This window comes from Sceloporus occidentalis, unplaced genomic scaffold (assembly GCF_023333645.1).
Source record: "Sceloporus occidentalis isolate IW3139 unplaced genomic scaffold, rSceOcc1.0.p SCAF_21, whole genome shotgun sequence".
In the NCBI taxonomy this organism is placed as follows: Eukaryota; Metazoa; Chordata; class Lepidosauria; order Squamata; family Phrynosomatidae; genus Sceloporus; species Sceloporus occidentalis.
The window spans coordinates 3,357,086-3,374,331 of record NW_028317001.1 but is presented as its reverse complement, the minus strand read 5'-3'; the positions used below and the strand labels follow the sequence as shown (position 1 = coordinate 3,374,331).

General features: G+C 45.7%; 1 protein-coding gene across 3 annotated transcripts in view; it reads right to left on the bottom strand.

Moving 5' to 3' along the window:
- LOC149301437 (aldehyde dehydrogenase, dimeric NADP-preferring-like) overlaps positions 1 to 17,246 on the bottom strand; it is a 24,025-nt gene extending 6,779 nt beyond the window's left edge. The window contains exons 1-6 of one of the 3 annotated variants that reach the window (XM_089484383.1): positions 14,821 to 17,246; positions 5,857 to 5,957; positions 2,442 to 2,616; positions 1,547 to 1,778; positions 831 to 916; positions 73 to 281 (exon numbers count right to left, since the gene is read on the bottom strand). In XM_089484383.1, coding sequence (XP_089340509.1) covers positions 73 to 281; positions 831 to 916; positions 1,547 to 1,778; positions 2,442 to 2,603 — 689 coding nt within the window. In that variant the 5' untranslated portion in view covers positions 2,604 to 2,616; positions 5,857 to 5,957; positions 14,821 to 17,246. Of the gene's footprint in view, positions 1 to 72; positions 282 to 830; positions 917 to 1,546; positions 1,779 to 2,441; positions 2,617 to 3,703; positions 3,778 to 5,856; positions 5,958 to 8,513; positions 8,735 to 14,820 lie in introns of those variants that run through there. The other 2 variants (XM_089484384.1, XM_089484385.1) reach the window with 2 other exon arrangements.

The window sequence follows — 17,246 nt, the reverse complement described above, 5'->3', positions numbered from 1 at the left end:
CCCAGAAGAGCTGTTTCTTTCCTCCCAGATATTTCAGAGGACCTCCAGGCTCCTGAAGTTCTGGTGCCTTACCGACAAGCTACATCGAGATCGCAGTCGTTGTCTATGTAACAGGGACTCTTCCCTCCCAGCTCCAGGGTGACGGGGGTGAGGTGCTTGGACGCGGCCTCCATGATGATTTTGCCCACGCCGCTGCTTCCCGTGTACATGATGTGGTCAAACCTCTGCTTCAGCAGCTCCGTCGTCTCTGGAATCCCCCCGTTGATGACCGGGTACAGCTCCTGCGGGAAAAACAGGACACCGACTCAGAACCGAATCAACGCTGGTTAAGATGACGACAAAACAAACGTCCCGCTAGTGACTCAAATGTGTCCCTTTTGGGGCTGTTCTCTTGCCCTTTGGCTCCATCTGAAATACTGGCAGAAAAAGGGGCCCTGCAATTGTCGCCCATGACAAAACCTGGTGTGTTTTCAGTTAACATTTAACCACAGTCTGGGTTAACTATGGTTTGCTGCATAAGCCACGAATTGTACAGCAGTTTGCCTCCTCTATTTTCAGCTTGACACCTTTTGTCAGCTCCCAGCAGAGAAAAACAAGCCAGGTTCAAGCCACAGTGACGGGTTTGGACATACCAGCAAACCATGGTTTAAAGAACCCAGAGTGCATAGGCCAAGAGGAAACCACAGGTTGAGAATGCAATCTCTGGACTGTTCAGAAGACACCACAGTCTATTAGTAGAGACTTGGCTCCTTAAAAGAATCCAGATCGTCAAACCGTGCCGCAGCTTGTTTGGAGGTGTGAATGTGATCTGGTCAGACAACCACACCTACATTGTCGAGGTACTTAGGGATCATCTCCTCAAAGAGCTTGGCAGTGTGTTCGCTGACTTCTGACGGCTTCATCACAACGGCGTTGCCTGCAACAGACAAGCATGTGCGTGCATGACAGCAAAACTTTACACCAGGAGAGCAACCTAAACCCATGAACTCTTTGCTCGCCCCTGCTTCTACGCTCCGAACAGAGAGTTTAAATCAAGGGTGGCCCATGGATTCCATTTTGTGACTCCTAACCCCCCCCCCACACACCTTTCTATGATTCTTCCATTTAAGACAAGTCACTATTCCAGACAGATAGGCTTATTTCCAGTCAGTGATGAGAGATGACCTGATATTCATATCCTCATTTCCAATCAGCTATTTAAGCCTCATTTCCAATCAGTGAATTAAGATAAGAAGCTATCCGAGGGCACAGACTCTGTTGCCTGAAACTCTGGTTTGCAGCCTGGGGAGCCACTGCAATGGAGCTTTATCATCACTTCTCATCACCATTTTGGGAAGGACGTGATGGGGAAATGGAGGTATCCAGAAGGTATTTAGATAAGCTGTTTGTGTGTCTGGTGAAATGGGGGAGAATTGGATATACCCTCTCAGCCTTTTCCATGGTTAAATAGACAGGGGGACCCTCCAGCTTTTCCCAACTTGGAAAGTTGGTCTACAAAAGTCCCTCTGCCACTGTGCTGCGCCAGGGGAGTCGTCACCTCCCTTACCTGCTGCAATGGCACCGATCACAGGGCTGATGACGAGCGCGAAAGGGTAGTTCCATGTCCCGATGACCAGCACCACGCCCAGGGGCTCGCGGTGGATGTAGGTCTCATCTGCCAGGGTCAAGATGGTCTTGCCCACTCGCTCAGGGGCGGCCCATTCGGGAAGATTCTCCAACATGTGGTCAACCTCTGCCAAGGCTTGCATGATCTCAAAGCTATAGGCGTTGTATTCACTCTGTGTGGGGGAAGCAAGGGGGGTGACATATGTTTGGATTAGGGGTGACACCAGACAAGAGCCGACCAAAGGCCTCTCTGCTTCACCATCATATTCCTAAACACATACTGCCAAACAAAGAGTCCCAAGTGTAGATTTCCCACTAGGTTTCCCTAGGGACGGGGAGCAGGGTTTTGGGTCACAGATTGTTCCAGAGACCCCACCAAATGGGAAAACCAGCTTCTGGTTTCTCTAGGGAACTCTCCATTAACATAAAAACCCCCACAGTCCTTGGTTTCCCCAGGGATTCTTCTAATTGAAAGTCGGCCTCTGGTTTTCCTCCCATGGACCCTGTCGATTTAAAAAATGGAAAAACCAGCCTCTGATTTTCCTAGGGACCCCTTGGAAACAGAAAAATCCAGCCTCAGGCTTTCCCAGGGACCCTTCCAAATGGGAAACCCAATCCCTAAGGAACCCCCCAAGCCCAAAAACCAAGCCTTCAACTTTCTCAGGGAAGCCCCCCAAAAGAAAAACCCATCCTCTGATTTTCTTTGGGAATTCCTCCCAGAGAAACCCAACTTCAGCTTTTCCTACAGACCAATCCGACCCCCAAATTCCCAAGTGGGGCACCAACCCAAAGGCAAGAAGATGCCACCAGGGAGATGCCAACCGCGAGAGGCTGACCTTGTTGAGATCGGCTTTTAGGGCTCTCAGGATGTCCGACTCCCTCTCCTCCATCATCCTCTTCAGGGACTTGAGCTGCTGGATCCGGAAAGCCAAGGGGCGCGTCTTGCCTGTGTTGAAGGCCGCCCGGGCACGGTCCACGGTTTGCTTGATCTTCTCCATGGCACCACAAAGACTGCAGAAAGACAAAAATGGCGGAGGGCATGCTTAGTTGCGTCAAGTCACGCCACTCCTAGGCCACCAGGGCTTCGACTCTCCAGCGGCCAGCTTCCATTTTGGCATGGGCTGCTGCGCCAGGGTGGGCATGAAAGCCCCTGACCTCCCAAAAGATACCCAACGGGCGTAGCCTGGCTCCTGCACTACAGCCAAATTAATACTTGATCCCTAGAGTCGGCCAGGCCAAGTAACGCCCAAGCCAGTGGGGTGTTTTCTTAAGTAATGCTGGCAAGACAATGGCACCCGTCCCACCCTTCCCCTCGCACCTAATCCTTCGGCTTTATGAGAACCGGTTTCCCACGCCACCCCGGGGGGGCCTGAAAGCGCACAGCAAATAGGACTTTTCACCAGGTATAGCACGAAAAACAACTTTGGCGGGGGCGCTTTTGAAGAGAACAGCCTCTGGCACTGTGACACTTCACCCGAACGGTTAAAACATGCAGAGGCATAAAAGCAGAAACTGGGGGGGGGGGGGGGGAACATCTCTTCTTTATTTTTGCAACTCCCAGAATCCCCCAGCCAGCAAGGCCCCCTTGCTTAAAGCCTTCCTGTTGCTGTTGTTGTTGTGTGCCTTCCAACTCCTTTCCAACTTAGGGCAACCCTACGGCAAAACTATCCTGGGTTTTTTTTGGCAAGGATTGGTTCTGATTAGTTCAGACCCTTAGGCTGAGAAAGTGTGACTTGCCTAAGGTCACTCAGTGCGTTTCCATGGCTGAACCAGGATTTGAACCCATAATGAAAGCCCAAAAGCCATCGGCAACCAATCCTCAAGGAGTTTTGGGTGCTCCTTTCTTCTATACATTCCTCATTAGCTTCAGCACTGTCTGGTGGCACTGTCCTCCCTCTTGCCATGCGCCTTTAAGGCGCTTGTGTGAACATATTGGGGGACCTTCAAGCCACGCTCTCCCAGCCTCAGAGGATGGCAAAGGCAACCCTTTCACTGAAGAAACTTGCCCAGAAAACCCCAGGATAGGTTTGTCTTAGGCAGAGACAGTGTGATGTAGTGGTTTGAGCGTTGGGCCACAACTCTGGAGCGCAGAGTTCACCTTTGCTACAACTGTTTCTCCATTGAAAACTGGGTGAGGATTGGCAGCTCTGGTGGCTTTGGGGCTTGCATCCATAGCTGGACCACCATGTTGTCAGACTGCATCTCCCATCATCCTGAGGAAAAGCGGAGGATGCACTTACAGACGAAAGGGAGCTCACGTTGCAAAGTAGACGCAAAACGTTTTTAAAACAGCGGAGAAGCCACCAAAGCCGCAACGTTTCCAGGAACCCAAGGCCTCCTTCTATGCAAAAACTGGCCAAGTTGCTAACTCTTATTTATCTCTTCGGAAAAAGAACTGCCACCAGCTATTTGCAACAGCTGCGGATCTTGTATAAGGGGGAACTTTGCTTCCAAAAAACCCTCACACAGAGAGACACGGTACAATGATTAAGCGGCGCCTTTTGCCAAAGACGTCAACTTCAATCAGAATGGAAATCGTGCAGTTTTCCAGATGTTGTTGGATTGCAACATCCGCCTTTCTTCTCCGCTAGCTATTCTGGCAGGGGATACTGGGTTTGGCAGTGCCATAACATTTGGGGGGGTTGCTTACTCCCCACCCCTCTTTGCATCATACTTTTAATTACAATTTCTTTTAATATATTTCAAAGCCTGGATCAAATGCACTGCTTCTCCCCCATCGTTCTGCCAGATGTGGGTCATTTTCATGAGTACTTTCTCTTTTTAGTGGTTGCATGTGGCCCCCATAAAACTGCACAGGTCCTCCCCATTAAAAAAAGTTTGTTCTTTTCCCCCACCATTAAGCCATCCTTAAAATGCTTTAAGAAGCATTGGAGAATGTTAAGGAGCATTGGAGAATTACTTGCCCATAGGGAAGCATTGGGGAATATTTGCCCATAGGGAAACATTGGGGAACACTTGCCCATAGAGAATCATTAGAGAATATTTGCCCATAGGGAATCATTGGGGAATATGTGCCCATAGAGAAACATTGGGGAACACTTGCCCATAGAGAATCATTAGAGAACATTTGCCCGTAGGGAATCATTGGGGAATATGTGCCCATAGGGAAACATTGGGGAACACTTGCCCATAGAGAATCATTAGAGAATATTTGCCCATAGGGAATCATTGGGGAATATGTGCCCATAGAGAAACATTGGGGAACACTTGCCCATAGGGAATATTTGCCCGTAGGGAATCATTGGGGAATATTTGCCCATAGAGAATCATTGGGGAATATATGCCCATAGAGAATCATTGGGGAATATTTGCCCATAGAGAATCATTGGGGAACATTTGCCCATAGAGAATCATTAGAGAACATTTGCCCATAGGGAATCATTGGGGAATATTTGCCCATAGAGAATCATTGGGGAACATTTGCCCATAGAGAATCATTAGAGAACATTTGCCCATAGGGAATCATTGGGGAATATTTGTCCATAGAGAATCATTGGGGAACATTTGCCCATAGAGAATCATTAGAGAACATTTGCCCATAGGGAATCATTGGGGAATATTTGCCCATAGAGAATCATTGGGGAATATTTGCCCATAGAGAATCATTGGGGAATATTTGCCTATAGGGAAGCATTGGGGAATACTTGCCCATAGGGAAGCATTGGGGAACACTTGCCCATAGAGAAGCATTGGGGAATACTTGCCCATAGAGAAGCATTGGGGAACACTTGCCCATAGAGAAGCATTGGGGAATACTTGCCCATAGAGAAGCATTGGGGAACACTTGCCCATAGAGAAGCATTGGGGAACACTTGCCCATAGAGAAGCATTGAATACTTGCCCAATGTTCCCTTATGGGCAGCTATTCCCCTGTACAGTCGGCCCTTCTTATACATGGATTTTTTATACATGGATTCAAGCATACACGGTTTGAAAATGTTCCAAAAAAGTATAAATTTGCATTGATGTTCCATTTTTTATAAGGGACACCATTTTGCTATGTCGTTATATTTAATGGGACTTGAGCATACACGGATTTTGTTATACACGGGGGATCTTGGAACCAAACCCCAGCGTATAACAAGGGTCCACTGTATTTCCCTATGTGCAAATATTCTGCAATGATTCTCTATGCACAAGTACTGTCATTTGTTGTAGTACATCCCAGCAAACACAAGTGTCCTCCGAACAAATCCCCATCCTCCTTTCGCCCCAACGTGAACTACATACCTGCAGGGGGAGATTTGAGAGACGATTCAGCAGAACTCGAACTCGGCACCCGCAGTCAGTGACAGGTATGCCTCCGGGATTGATAGGTCTCAGCTATATACCTGCAAGAGGAGGGAGGGATGACTCAGCCAAATCCCCAACGCCCAATCAAAATGGGTTGTTGTTTTGTGTCTATGGGGGCGGTAGAAATGACTTAGCAAAACTGAGTTGACAACTGAATTCTCCAAAGGCCAGGTGGGCGAATCATGTCCCTTCCTCAGTAGACAATAACATCCCAAAACCACAAAAACTGATACCTTTGTTGGGCCAAGATAAAAAAAATTATTTGAAATGTGCTTCATGTATTTTGTGCACTTTGGTTGTCCACGTAAAGGTATCGGTTTTGTGGATTTTTGGATGTTGCTGCACATTGCTGTATGGACAATGTTTTGTGTTGTAGTATATCTTCAAGTCATTTCCGATTTACATCACAGCTGCCCCTGAATATAAATAGTAAAGAAATTATGGTCCTTTCTCAAACCCTCGTCGTACCCCTGCGCTCTTGGAACGACACCGCCTCTGCCGCTCTGGCTAAGAGGGATTCGAACCCTGCTCTCCAGAGTCCTACTCCAACGTTGGGTACAAACACATTTGTCCCTCCGTATTCGCTAGGGTTAGGGACACAAGACCCCCATGAATATGGAAAAAACGCAAACAACCAAAACGCCATGTTTTTACATGAGAGAACACCTCTCTAGGACTCTGTAGGTCCTCCGGCGCAACTCTGTGGTCAATTGACCATAGAACTAGTAGAGTATCCTCTCTAGGAATCTCTAGGTCTTTTGGTGCAACTCTGTGGCTAATGTCCGACAGACACTGACCATAGGACTGCGCTGGAGGAGCTACAAAGGCCTAGTAGAGTGTTCTCTCTAGGAATCTCTAGGTCCTCCAGGGCAACTCTGTGGCCAACGTCCGACAGACACTGACCATAGAACTGCGCTGGAGAAGCTACAAAGGCCTAGTAGAGTATCCTCTCTAGGAATCTCTAGTTCTTTCACTGCAGCTTTTGGTTAATGTTGACCGTAGAGTTGCACTGGAGGAGCTACAAATACCTAGTAAAGTATCCTCTCTAGTAATCTCTAGGTCCTCCGGCGCAACTCTGTGGTCAACTGACCATATAACTCATTGGAGGAGCTACAAAGGCCTAATAGAGTATCCTCTCTAGGTCTTTCAGTGCAACTTTTAAAGTTGACCATAGAGTTGCACTGGAGGAGCTACAAAGGCCTAGTAGAGTATCCTCTCTAGGAATCTCTAGGTCCTCTGCGGCAACTCTGTGGTCAACTGACCATAGAACTGTGCTGGAGGAGCTACAAAGGCCTAGTGGAGGGTTCTCTCTAGGAACCCCTACGTCCTTCGGTGCAACTTCTGGTTAAAGTTGACCATATAGTTGCGCTGGAGGAGGACCTAGATATTCCTAGAGAGAACGTATTAATCAAATCCGCAAATATCAAATCCGCAAACATGGAGGGACGAGTGTAAATGAATTATGGTTCTTTCTCACACCCTTGGCGTACCCCTCGCGTACCACACCAAAACCCATATAACTACTGTCTTCCGTAACGACGCCACCGCCGCCTCCGCTGCTCCGGGTAACGAAAGCGGCATAGCCGCAGGGCACCAAAGAAACCAGATTGCGCTAAAGACTTGGGCTCTTTTCAACCCCTCGCTAAGCGATGAGTCGCAACTCTTTCGTCGCCGTTATTAAGATGCGCTTCGCCTGCCAAAGGTGCGCTGCTCCACGCCCGTTCTGCAGTGCCAGGCACAAAGGGGAAGGATAATCCCCTAGTCATGCCCACGTTTGGTGCTCTGGGGAGCCCATCCTTAGGCACATAGGACGGCGGCGCTTGCACAAAAGAGGGTGGCGCCGGAGGGCCCTGGGTGTGAGAGACGCCCCAAGACTTGTGGGGCACATTCACCCAGGTGAGAGTTCCCCAAGGCAGCCACAGAGCAGGCAGAGGTTCAGCTGGGAGAGCTTCTACCTTGCAATGAAGCGTCTTAGGATAAAAGATACAACTGGTTGGATTCCCCATAGAACATACAGAAGTTCAACAGGGAGGTCTTTGACCCTGAAACAAAGCCACCATCTCAGGATGAGGCAAGACCCAAAGGCAGGCTGAGGTTCAACTGTTTGAGCTTTGACCCTGCAATAAAGCCTCTATATCAAGATAAAAGATACACCTGGTGGGATTCCCCATAGATCAGGCAGGGGTTCAACTGGTAAAGCTTTGACCCTGCAATAATAAAGCTTCCATCTCAGGCTAAGACAAGACCCATAGATCAGGCAGAGGTTCAACTGGGAGAGCTTTTATCCTGCAATAAAGCCCCCATTGCAGGGTAAAAGCTGTATCTGGTGAAATCTCCAAAGGCAGCCACAGATTAGGCAGAAGTTCAACTGGTTGAGCCTTGACCCTGCAATAATAAAGACTCTAGCTCAGGATAAAACCTGACCAGACCCATAGATCAGGCAGAGGCTCAACTGGGAGAGCTTCAGCCCTGCAAAACAGCAAAGCCTCCCTTCCAAGGGAAGAGCCATAAGAGCTGCACCTGGCGGATGTCTGCCTGCCTTGCAACTTTTGCAAAGTCTTTTCAATAAACCCCCATAGAAACTCAATGCCTGCCTCCTCTGCCTTCTTGCACCTCCCGTGTTCGTCTGAATGCCTCTATCCAGGGGTGGCATCTTTTGCTCAGCACTTCTTCCTGCTTCCGGTCACGTGGTCAGCCCCTTCCGGTCAGACCCCCTCCCCGGCCACGCCTCCAACAGCTGGGCCCTCCTTTGCTTTCATCTCCTTTATTGCAATCAATCATTCTCTCTCTCTCTCTCTCTCTTTTGCAATCACTTCCTTCTTCAATCATTATTTCAAGGGTTTTAAATCAGTTCAGCTTCACTATATATATATATATATATATACACACACATAATTTTATTATATTATTTATATATTATTATATATTATATTATTTATTATATTATTTATTACATTTTATTATACTATTATTTATATATTATTATATATTATATTATTTATATTATTATTTATATTATATTTTATTATACTATTATTATATATTATATTATTTATTATTACATTTTATTATACTATTATTTATATATTATTATATATTATATTATTTATATTATATTATTATTTATATTATATTTTATTATACTATTATTTATATATTAGTATATATTATAATATTATTTATTACATTATATTATTATATATTATATTATTTATTATATCGTATTTTATTATATTATTTATTATAAATATTATATATTTTTATTTTAAATTGCATTGCAATTAAATATATATATATATAGTGAAGCTGTCTCTCTCTCTCTCTCTCTCTATATATATATATATATATATATATATAATTGCAATGCCATTTAAAATAAAAAGTAACTAACCAGCTGAGAGCAAAGTTCACTATAGAAAGAGACGCCCCAAGAACTAGAATTTAATAATTATTATTATTGAATTTATTTTAAAATAAAAATATTTTTAACATAAAATTTAATTTTAAAATAAAAATTAAGTAACCAGCTGAGAGCAAAGTTCACTTTAAAAGGATGTTCCCAAGAACTAGAATTTAAAAATTATAATAATAGAATTGCAATGCCTTCCAATAATAATAATAATAATGATTTATTTATAGCCCGCCCAATCACAAGGAATCCAGGCGGGTTTTATTATTTTATTATTATATTAACCTTTGCAAATCTTTTTTTTCTCAATTGCAATGCAATTTAATAATAATAATAATAATAATAATAGAGTTGGGGTCAGACTAGATGCTCTCAAGGTATTATTATTATTATTATTGAGTTGGTGTTAACTAGACATTTTGCACATTTCAATGCCCAAAGTCAATGACCATTTGCAAACCAGTCTCCCTTTATGGGATTGGAAGTGTTTCTGAGTTTGGAATAATTGGGATTTTAGGGGGGATACAAAATTAGCATTAATAATAATGTCCTATACAATATTAATGTCAGATGTTTTTTCCCCAGCCTTTGGACGGAGGCCAGAGCGGCTGACTTGGCAGAAAACCCTGTTTACTGAAACGCCACCCCTTCGAGGGAGATATCTGGCCTTTCCCAGCCGAGAGAACAGGGCTCAAGGCGACTGACAACCAATTGGAGATAAAATAATAGAAATCATAATTGAAATCACTGAGTCATTTCCAAGGCAAACAAGAGCGGAGCCTGGAATGCTATTTGGACGCTGGGGCTTTGCTGCTGAGCAAACATGAATGGGCACATTGCTTTTCAATTTCATTCTCTTCGCCCACAAATGAAGAATGAAGGCCTCTCCCAGGATATTGGGAGGGCAAGCCTTCCCCTCGCCCTCTTTATCATCTTTATGATCTGCAAAAAGGGGTCTTGCACGTCTAAATCCAACAGGCAAAGTCCCCGCCTGACCCCGATATTGCTATCTCTGGTTGCATCCGCACTGCAGAGTTAATACGGTTTGACACCGCTTCCACAGCCTTGGCTCGATGCTTGGATTTGTAGTTTGGGGAGGCTTTAAGCCTGGCATTGCATGTAGTTTGGGGAGGCTTTAAGCTTGGCATTGCATATAGTTTGGGGAGGCTTTAAACCTGGTATTGCATGTAGTTTGGAGAGGTTTTAAACCTGGCATTACATGTAGTTTAGGGTGGCTTTAAACCTGTTATTACCTGTAGTTTGGGGAGGCTTTAAACCTGGCATTGCCTGTAGTTTGGAGAGGTTTTAAACCTGGCATTACATGTAGTTTAGGGTGGCTTTAAACCTGGCATTACCTGTAGTTTGGAGAGGCTTTATACCTGGCATTACATTTAGTTTAGGGTGGCTTTAAACCTGGTATTACATGTAGTTTGGGGTGGCTTTAAACCTGGCATTGCATGTAGTTTGGAGAGGTTTTAAACCTGGCATTACCTGTAGTTTAGGGTGGTTTTAAACCTGACATTACCTTTAGTTTAGGGTGGTTTTAAACCTGGCATTACCTTTAGTTTGGGGTGGCTTTAAACCTGGATTACCTGTAGTTTGGGGTGGCTTTAAACCTGGATTACCTGTAGTTTGGGGAGGCTTTAAACCTGGATTACCTGTAGTTTGGGGAGGCTTTAAACCTGGATTACCTGTAGTTTGGGGAGGCTTTAAACCTGGATTACCTGTAGTTTAGGGAGGCTTTAAACCTGGCATTACAATCATTACACAACTGTTATCCAATGTTGTTTTAATTTGTTGTCTACATCAACTACCATCAAAGTGGTGTCAAACTGGATTATTTTTGCAGTGTGTCTTCAACCCATGGCAAACTGGGGTAATTGGAGGGTATCTTGGAAGCTAAGTAGGGCCAGGTTTGGTTAGTCCTTGGATGGGAGGCCACCAACATATCTCCCAGGTGACATTGCAGAGGTGGCAAAACCACCTTTGGGCATCCTCAGCCATAGAAAACGTGACGAAACGGTGGGTTTCCATAAGCAGACCAGGCAAACAAATACTATTCCAAAGGCTCCAAAACACCAGGCAGCCCCTTTTGTGTAGTTACAGCCAACCTGTAACCCTGGGCTTGGATTCAAATTCTGTCACGCCAAGCGGAAAGTTCAGCTTCTCTGGGCAGAGGAATCTGGGCAGAGTCTCTTGGATGGGGAGGAACGAGAGAGAGAAGAAATAAAAGGAGTGGCAGAATGAGAAATACACACAGAGAGACATATATGTGTGTGTGTGTGTGTGTATTGAGAGAGAGATGACACAAAGAGAGACACAGGACTCATGGCAAGTAAGCTGGGCAACCGTGGCATTTGTTACTGCGGCTCTTTCGGATTGTCCTGGTTTACTCTCTGGCAGTTCCAGGCCCATCTGCAACACATTATTCCCAACCAGAGCTAGGCTTGGTTTTAATTTCCAAGGCACTTTGGGACCATATGTCCCCCTCTCTTTTTCTCCTTAAAAACACATCAATTTACAAAAAGAAGAGCAATAACCGTGCTGTAGTTCATCAGCGAAATTATGGCATTTTTGCACCATGACTCTAGTTAGTATAGGAGGAGAAAAGAGGTTGGAGTGGCAGATAAAAGAATCTGGGGGAGAAAAGGGGAAAGAAAAAGGGACGGAGTGGTGGATAAAAGGTTGGAAAGAGGGAAGAAAAGGAGTTGGAATGGTGGAGAAAAGAGGTTGGAAAGAGGGAAGATAAGGGTTGGAGTAGAAGAGAAAAGGCTCTGGGGGAGAAAAGTGGTTGGAAAGGAGGAAGAAAAGGGTTGGAGATAGTGGAGAAAAGGAGCTGAGGAAGAAAAGTTGTTGGAAAGGGGTAAGAAAAGGGGTTGGAGTAGAGGAGAAAAGGACCTGGGGGAGAAAAGGGGTTGGAAAGGAGGAAGATAAGGGTTGGAGGTAGTAGAGAAAAGGGGATGAGGAAGAAAAGAGGTTGGAAAGGGGTAAGAAAAGGGGTTGGAGTAGAGGAGAAAAGGACCTGGGGGAGAAAGGGAGATGGAAAGGAGGAAGATAAGGGTTGAAGGTAGTAGAGAAAAGGGGATGAGGAAGAAAAGAGGTTGGAAAGGAGGAAGATAAGGGTTGGAGGAAGTGGGGAAAAGGGGATGAGGAAGAAAAGAGGTTGGAAAGGGGGAAGGAAAGAGGTTGGAGTAGAGGAGAAAAGGAGCTGGGGAGGAAGAAGGTTGGAAAGGGTAAGAAAAGGGGTTAGAGTAGTAAAGAAAAATGACCAGAATGGGAAAAGAAAAGCAGAGAAAATAAGTCTGAATGGGGGGAAAGGGGAGAAAATAAATGGATTGTAGGGGACAAAGAGGCAATGGGGCCTGTGAGGGTCCCCTATTACCTCCTTATAGGAACAAAGGGGGGGGGATAACCAATTCCACATTATGCCTCTCTCTTTCAGACTTCTTCGGCCCAAACAAAAAGACTTCCAAGGCCTGTTTTTTGAGTTTTCCAGCTGAATGTGAAACAAAGGCATTGTTGTTGGGTTGTTGTTTTATGTGTTTGTGTGTGGGATACAAAACAAGAGCTGTTTGGTTGTTTTAATCTGGAACATGTGCGATTAGTCCCAGTTTTAAAATGGCCTCTAACAGAAGAGGAGGAGAGAAACAGGGCAGACATACAGGACTTATCTACGGATTTATCTCGCACGCAGGTTTCAGGTTCAGGAGACGCACCCCGTGGACCGACCGAAAATCCAAAGTTCAGCAGGTCCCGAGTTCGGGTTCCCAGAAGGATTCCTTGCGTGAGGCAGAGTAAAAGACAAACGCAGCCGGTTTTTCCTTTTGCAAATGCAGGAAAATTAATAATATGTGGACTTAGGCTTGTTGTCTTTGTGCGCCTTCAAAGTTGTTTCTGACTCAATGCAACCCTAAGGCAAAGCTATCATGTGTTGTTGTTGCTTTAGACTGAGAGGGCGTGACTTGCCCAAATCCGTCCAGTGGCTTTCCATGGCTGAGGAAAAGGGATTCGAACCCTGGTCCTCCAGAGTCGTAGCCCCAATGCGCAAACCATGACACCATCCTGGTCCCAGGGGTCAAAAGGAACCAAATCTAGGCCCACAAACATGCCTTGCGTCCTCTAGAAGGTGTCTAGACAGCAGAACATATGTATTTTTTTGCAAGGGACGGTGTGATCCTCCAAGGAATGCATCTACACTGTGGAAATAACGCGGTTTGAGACCACTTTAACTCCCACGGCAGCATCCTACAGGATGCCAAGATATGTAGTTTGGTGAGGCACCAAGCGCTCTTTGGCAGAGAAGGATAAAGACCGTGTCAAATTACAAATCCCAGCATTCCTTAGGATGGTGCCGCAGCACTTAAAGTGGTACCAAACTGCATTATTTCTGCAGTGTAGATGCACCCAAGGTTTTGGGGATGTTAAAAGTGTCCACCTCTGGATTGGAACAATGAAATCTCTTCCGCCGGCTTGCTATTTTGTGCCGTTCCTCTTGCTCTCAGCTCAGGTTCCCGCACGATTTCTTTTCCCCTTTGGCGCTGGGTTTCCCCCCCTTCCTTTCGCAATCCAAACCTGACATGAAGGACTTAAACTTGGCATGTCCGGACCCAGCAAAGGAAAGCGGCGCTTCAGTCGACGGTTTGGAACGGCGCCGTTCCAAAATGATCACCATAATCTGAAACAATGCCAGTGTAACTTTCCTTTCCTAAATGGCAAGTCCTTCCTGCAGTCTTCTAATCCAAAGTAATACTGTGCCATCCCAAAGGAGGTTTCTGGCTACTTCCAAATGTAAATCTGGACGTCCAAATGGCCCCCGGGAATGTGGTTTGAACGCTGGACTAAGAGACCAGGGTTCTAAACCTGGTTCGGCCATGGAAACCAATTGGGGGACTTTGGGCAAGTCGCACTGTCTCAGCCTCAGAGGACGGCAATGGCTAGCCCTTGCGGAAGAAAGGGGCCAAGAAAACCCCATCATGGGTTTTTCGTGGCCACTTTCCGATGCCATATACATCGGAAACGACTTGAAGGCACACAACGACAGCTGCAATATAAAAAGGGACCCTTCAACCCACACGTTTGCTCAGGTATAATGCATTAAATGTACATCTGACGTCAATTACATAGCATTAAACACAACACTTTAAACATGCAGCTCATTTCCGCAACTGTACACAAAAACCCAACAACAGCAGCTTTATTCCCAAAGGATTCGGTCGGCGGAAACGTTTCGGCATTTTGGCACACGTTGCAACCTCCGACCCTTTAAAAACACAACGACCTCCAGCTTTGTTTAGTTAAAAAGCCCAATAAAGAATGACGCACATTGAAAGGATCTTTGCATTTCTGAGACATGGTGACAAAACAACACAAGAGCGTTATAGTTTAAAGAAAATACTTTTGCAATAGCCCCTCCTGGCTCTTCTCCAGCCCTTTTTGGGAATAGAAAGAGAAGTTAAATGGTTTTGGTTGCAAAGGAAAGGGTTTGGTTTTACCTGGTCTGGGTGCAGCGGCTCTCTGGGACTCTCTGGCCTTTGCACGCTCAACGCAAACAAGGTTTCCGCTCTCTCCTCCCATGTAAACAGGAGGCACAGCCCTCCCTCTGCGCAGAATCTGGATCCGAGCCCAGCGCCTTTTGACAGCTCAATCGTATAGTCATGCGAATAAAGGCCCTGCGGGTGGAAGAAAATGCAAAGGGAGAAGGAGCAAAACCGCATGCAGGCAGAAAGAGGGAAGGGAAAACTGCTGGACAACTGGGTGTTTCAGAGCAGTGTTCGTCTCCTCCTTTCCTTGAGATTCACAACCACCCTGCAAGGTAGGAGAGGCGCTGGAGGGAAAATAATGACCGGTCCATACTCAACCTAGTTAGTTTCGTTGGGACATGGTTGGCATGTTTGGAGAAATGGAAAAGAGAAGATACCAGTCTGGTGGGAATGGACTTTGTGGCTGTTGCACAGTAACTGCTCACTTTCCTGCCTGCCACCTCTTTCACTAGGGATGAGCAACTGGTGGTATTGACTGGTCCATCCATCCAACCAATCAACCATCCTATTGGAGAAAGACAGACAAAGATCCATCCATCTATCTCTCTATGTTGTGTGCCTTCATCTTTCCTTCCATCCAATCTATCCATCTATCTAGCCAACTGTCTATGTTGTGTGCCTTCAAGTCTATCTTTCAAGTCTATCTTTCCATCCATCCATCCAATCCATCTATGTTGTGTGCCTTCAAGTCTTTCCATCCATCCATCCATCCATCCATCCTGTGTGCCTTCAAGACTATCTTTCCATCCATCCATCCATCCAATCCATCTATGTTGTGTGCCTTCAAGTCTATCTTTCAAGTCTATCTTTCCATCCATCCATCCATCCAATCCATCTATGTTGTGTGCCTTCAAGTCTTTCCATCCATCCATCCATCCATCCATGCATGTTGTGTGCCTTCAAGACTATCTTTCCATCCATCCATCCAATCCATCTATGTTGTGTGCCTTCAAGTCCTTCCTTCCTTCCTTCCTTCCTTCCTTCCTTCCTTCCTTCCTTCCTTCCATCCATGTTGTGTGCCTTCAAGACTATCTTTCAAGTGTGGGGTTCCACAGGGCTCTGTCCTGGGGCCAGTGCTATTCAACATCTTTATCAATGACTTGGTTTACAGAATTAGGGGTATACTTATCAAATTTGCAGATGACACCAAATTAGGAGGAGTAACTAATACCCCCAGAGGACAAGATCAAAATTCAAAACGACCTGAATAGACTAGGAAGCTGGGCCAAAGCTAACAAAATGGAATTCAACAAGGAGAAATGCAAGGTACTGCACTTAGAGCGGAAAAAGGAAATGCACAGATATAGGATTTTGGGGACACCTGGCTGAATGAGAGACTTCTATGTGTGAATGGGAGTCCAAGTGGACCACAAGCTGAACATGAGTCAACAGTGCAATGCGGCAGCTAAAAAGGCCAATGCGATTTTAGGCTGCAACAATAGTAGTGTCTAGATCAAGGGAAGTAATAGTGCCACTCGTTCGTCACGTAATGATGGCGGTGCCCATCTGTACAGGGCGCTGCCATTTTTATGCCCTCATCATATGTGAGGGGTGTCTAGAAGCACCGCCCCTCAGACGTGATGAGGGCGCCCTATCGCTCCTGTCTGTACCGGGCCATTGTGTCCAGTTCTGGGCCCCATAATTCAAAAAGTACATTGAGAAACTGGAGCATGTCTAAAGGAGGGCAACTAAAATGGTGAAGGGTCTGGAAACCATAAAGTCCTATGAGGAAGGAGTTAGAGAGCTGGGGATATTTAGCCTGGAGAAGAGAAGGTTAAGAGGTGATATGATGATAGCCCTGTTTAAATACTTGAAGGGAGGCCATATTGAGGAGGGAGCAAGCTTGTTTTCTGCTGCTCCAGAGAACAGGACCTGGAACAATGGATGCAAGCTCCAGGAAAAGAGATTCCAGCTCAACATTAGGAGGAACTTCCTGAGAGTAAGGGCTGTTCAACAGTGGAAGATGCTCCCTTGGAGTTCAATGGAGTGTCTTTTCTTGGAGGTCTTTAAGCAGAGGCTGGATGGCCATCTGTTGGGGATGCTTTGACTGAGAGTTCCTGCATGGCAGAATGGGGTTAGACTGGATGGCCCTTGGGGTCTCTTCCAACCCTATGATTCTATGTCTATCTTTCCATCCATCCATCCATGCATCCATCCATCCATGTTTTGTGCCTTCAAGTCTATCTTTTTATCTGTCCATCCAGTCTATCCATTCATGTTGTGTACCTTCAAGTCTCTTTCCATCTACCCATCCGCTCTATTCATCTTTGTTGTGTGCCCGCACATCTATTCATCCATCTGATCTATCCATATATCTATGTTGTGTGTCTTCAAGCTGTTTCCAACTCATGGCGGCCCTATAATGGAGTTTTCTTGGC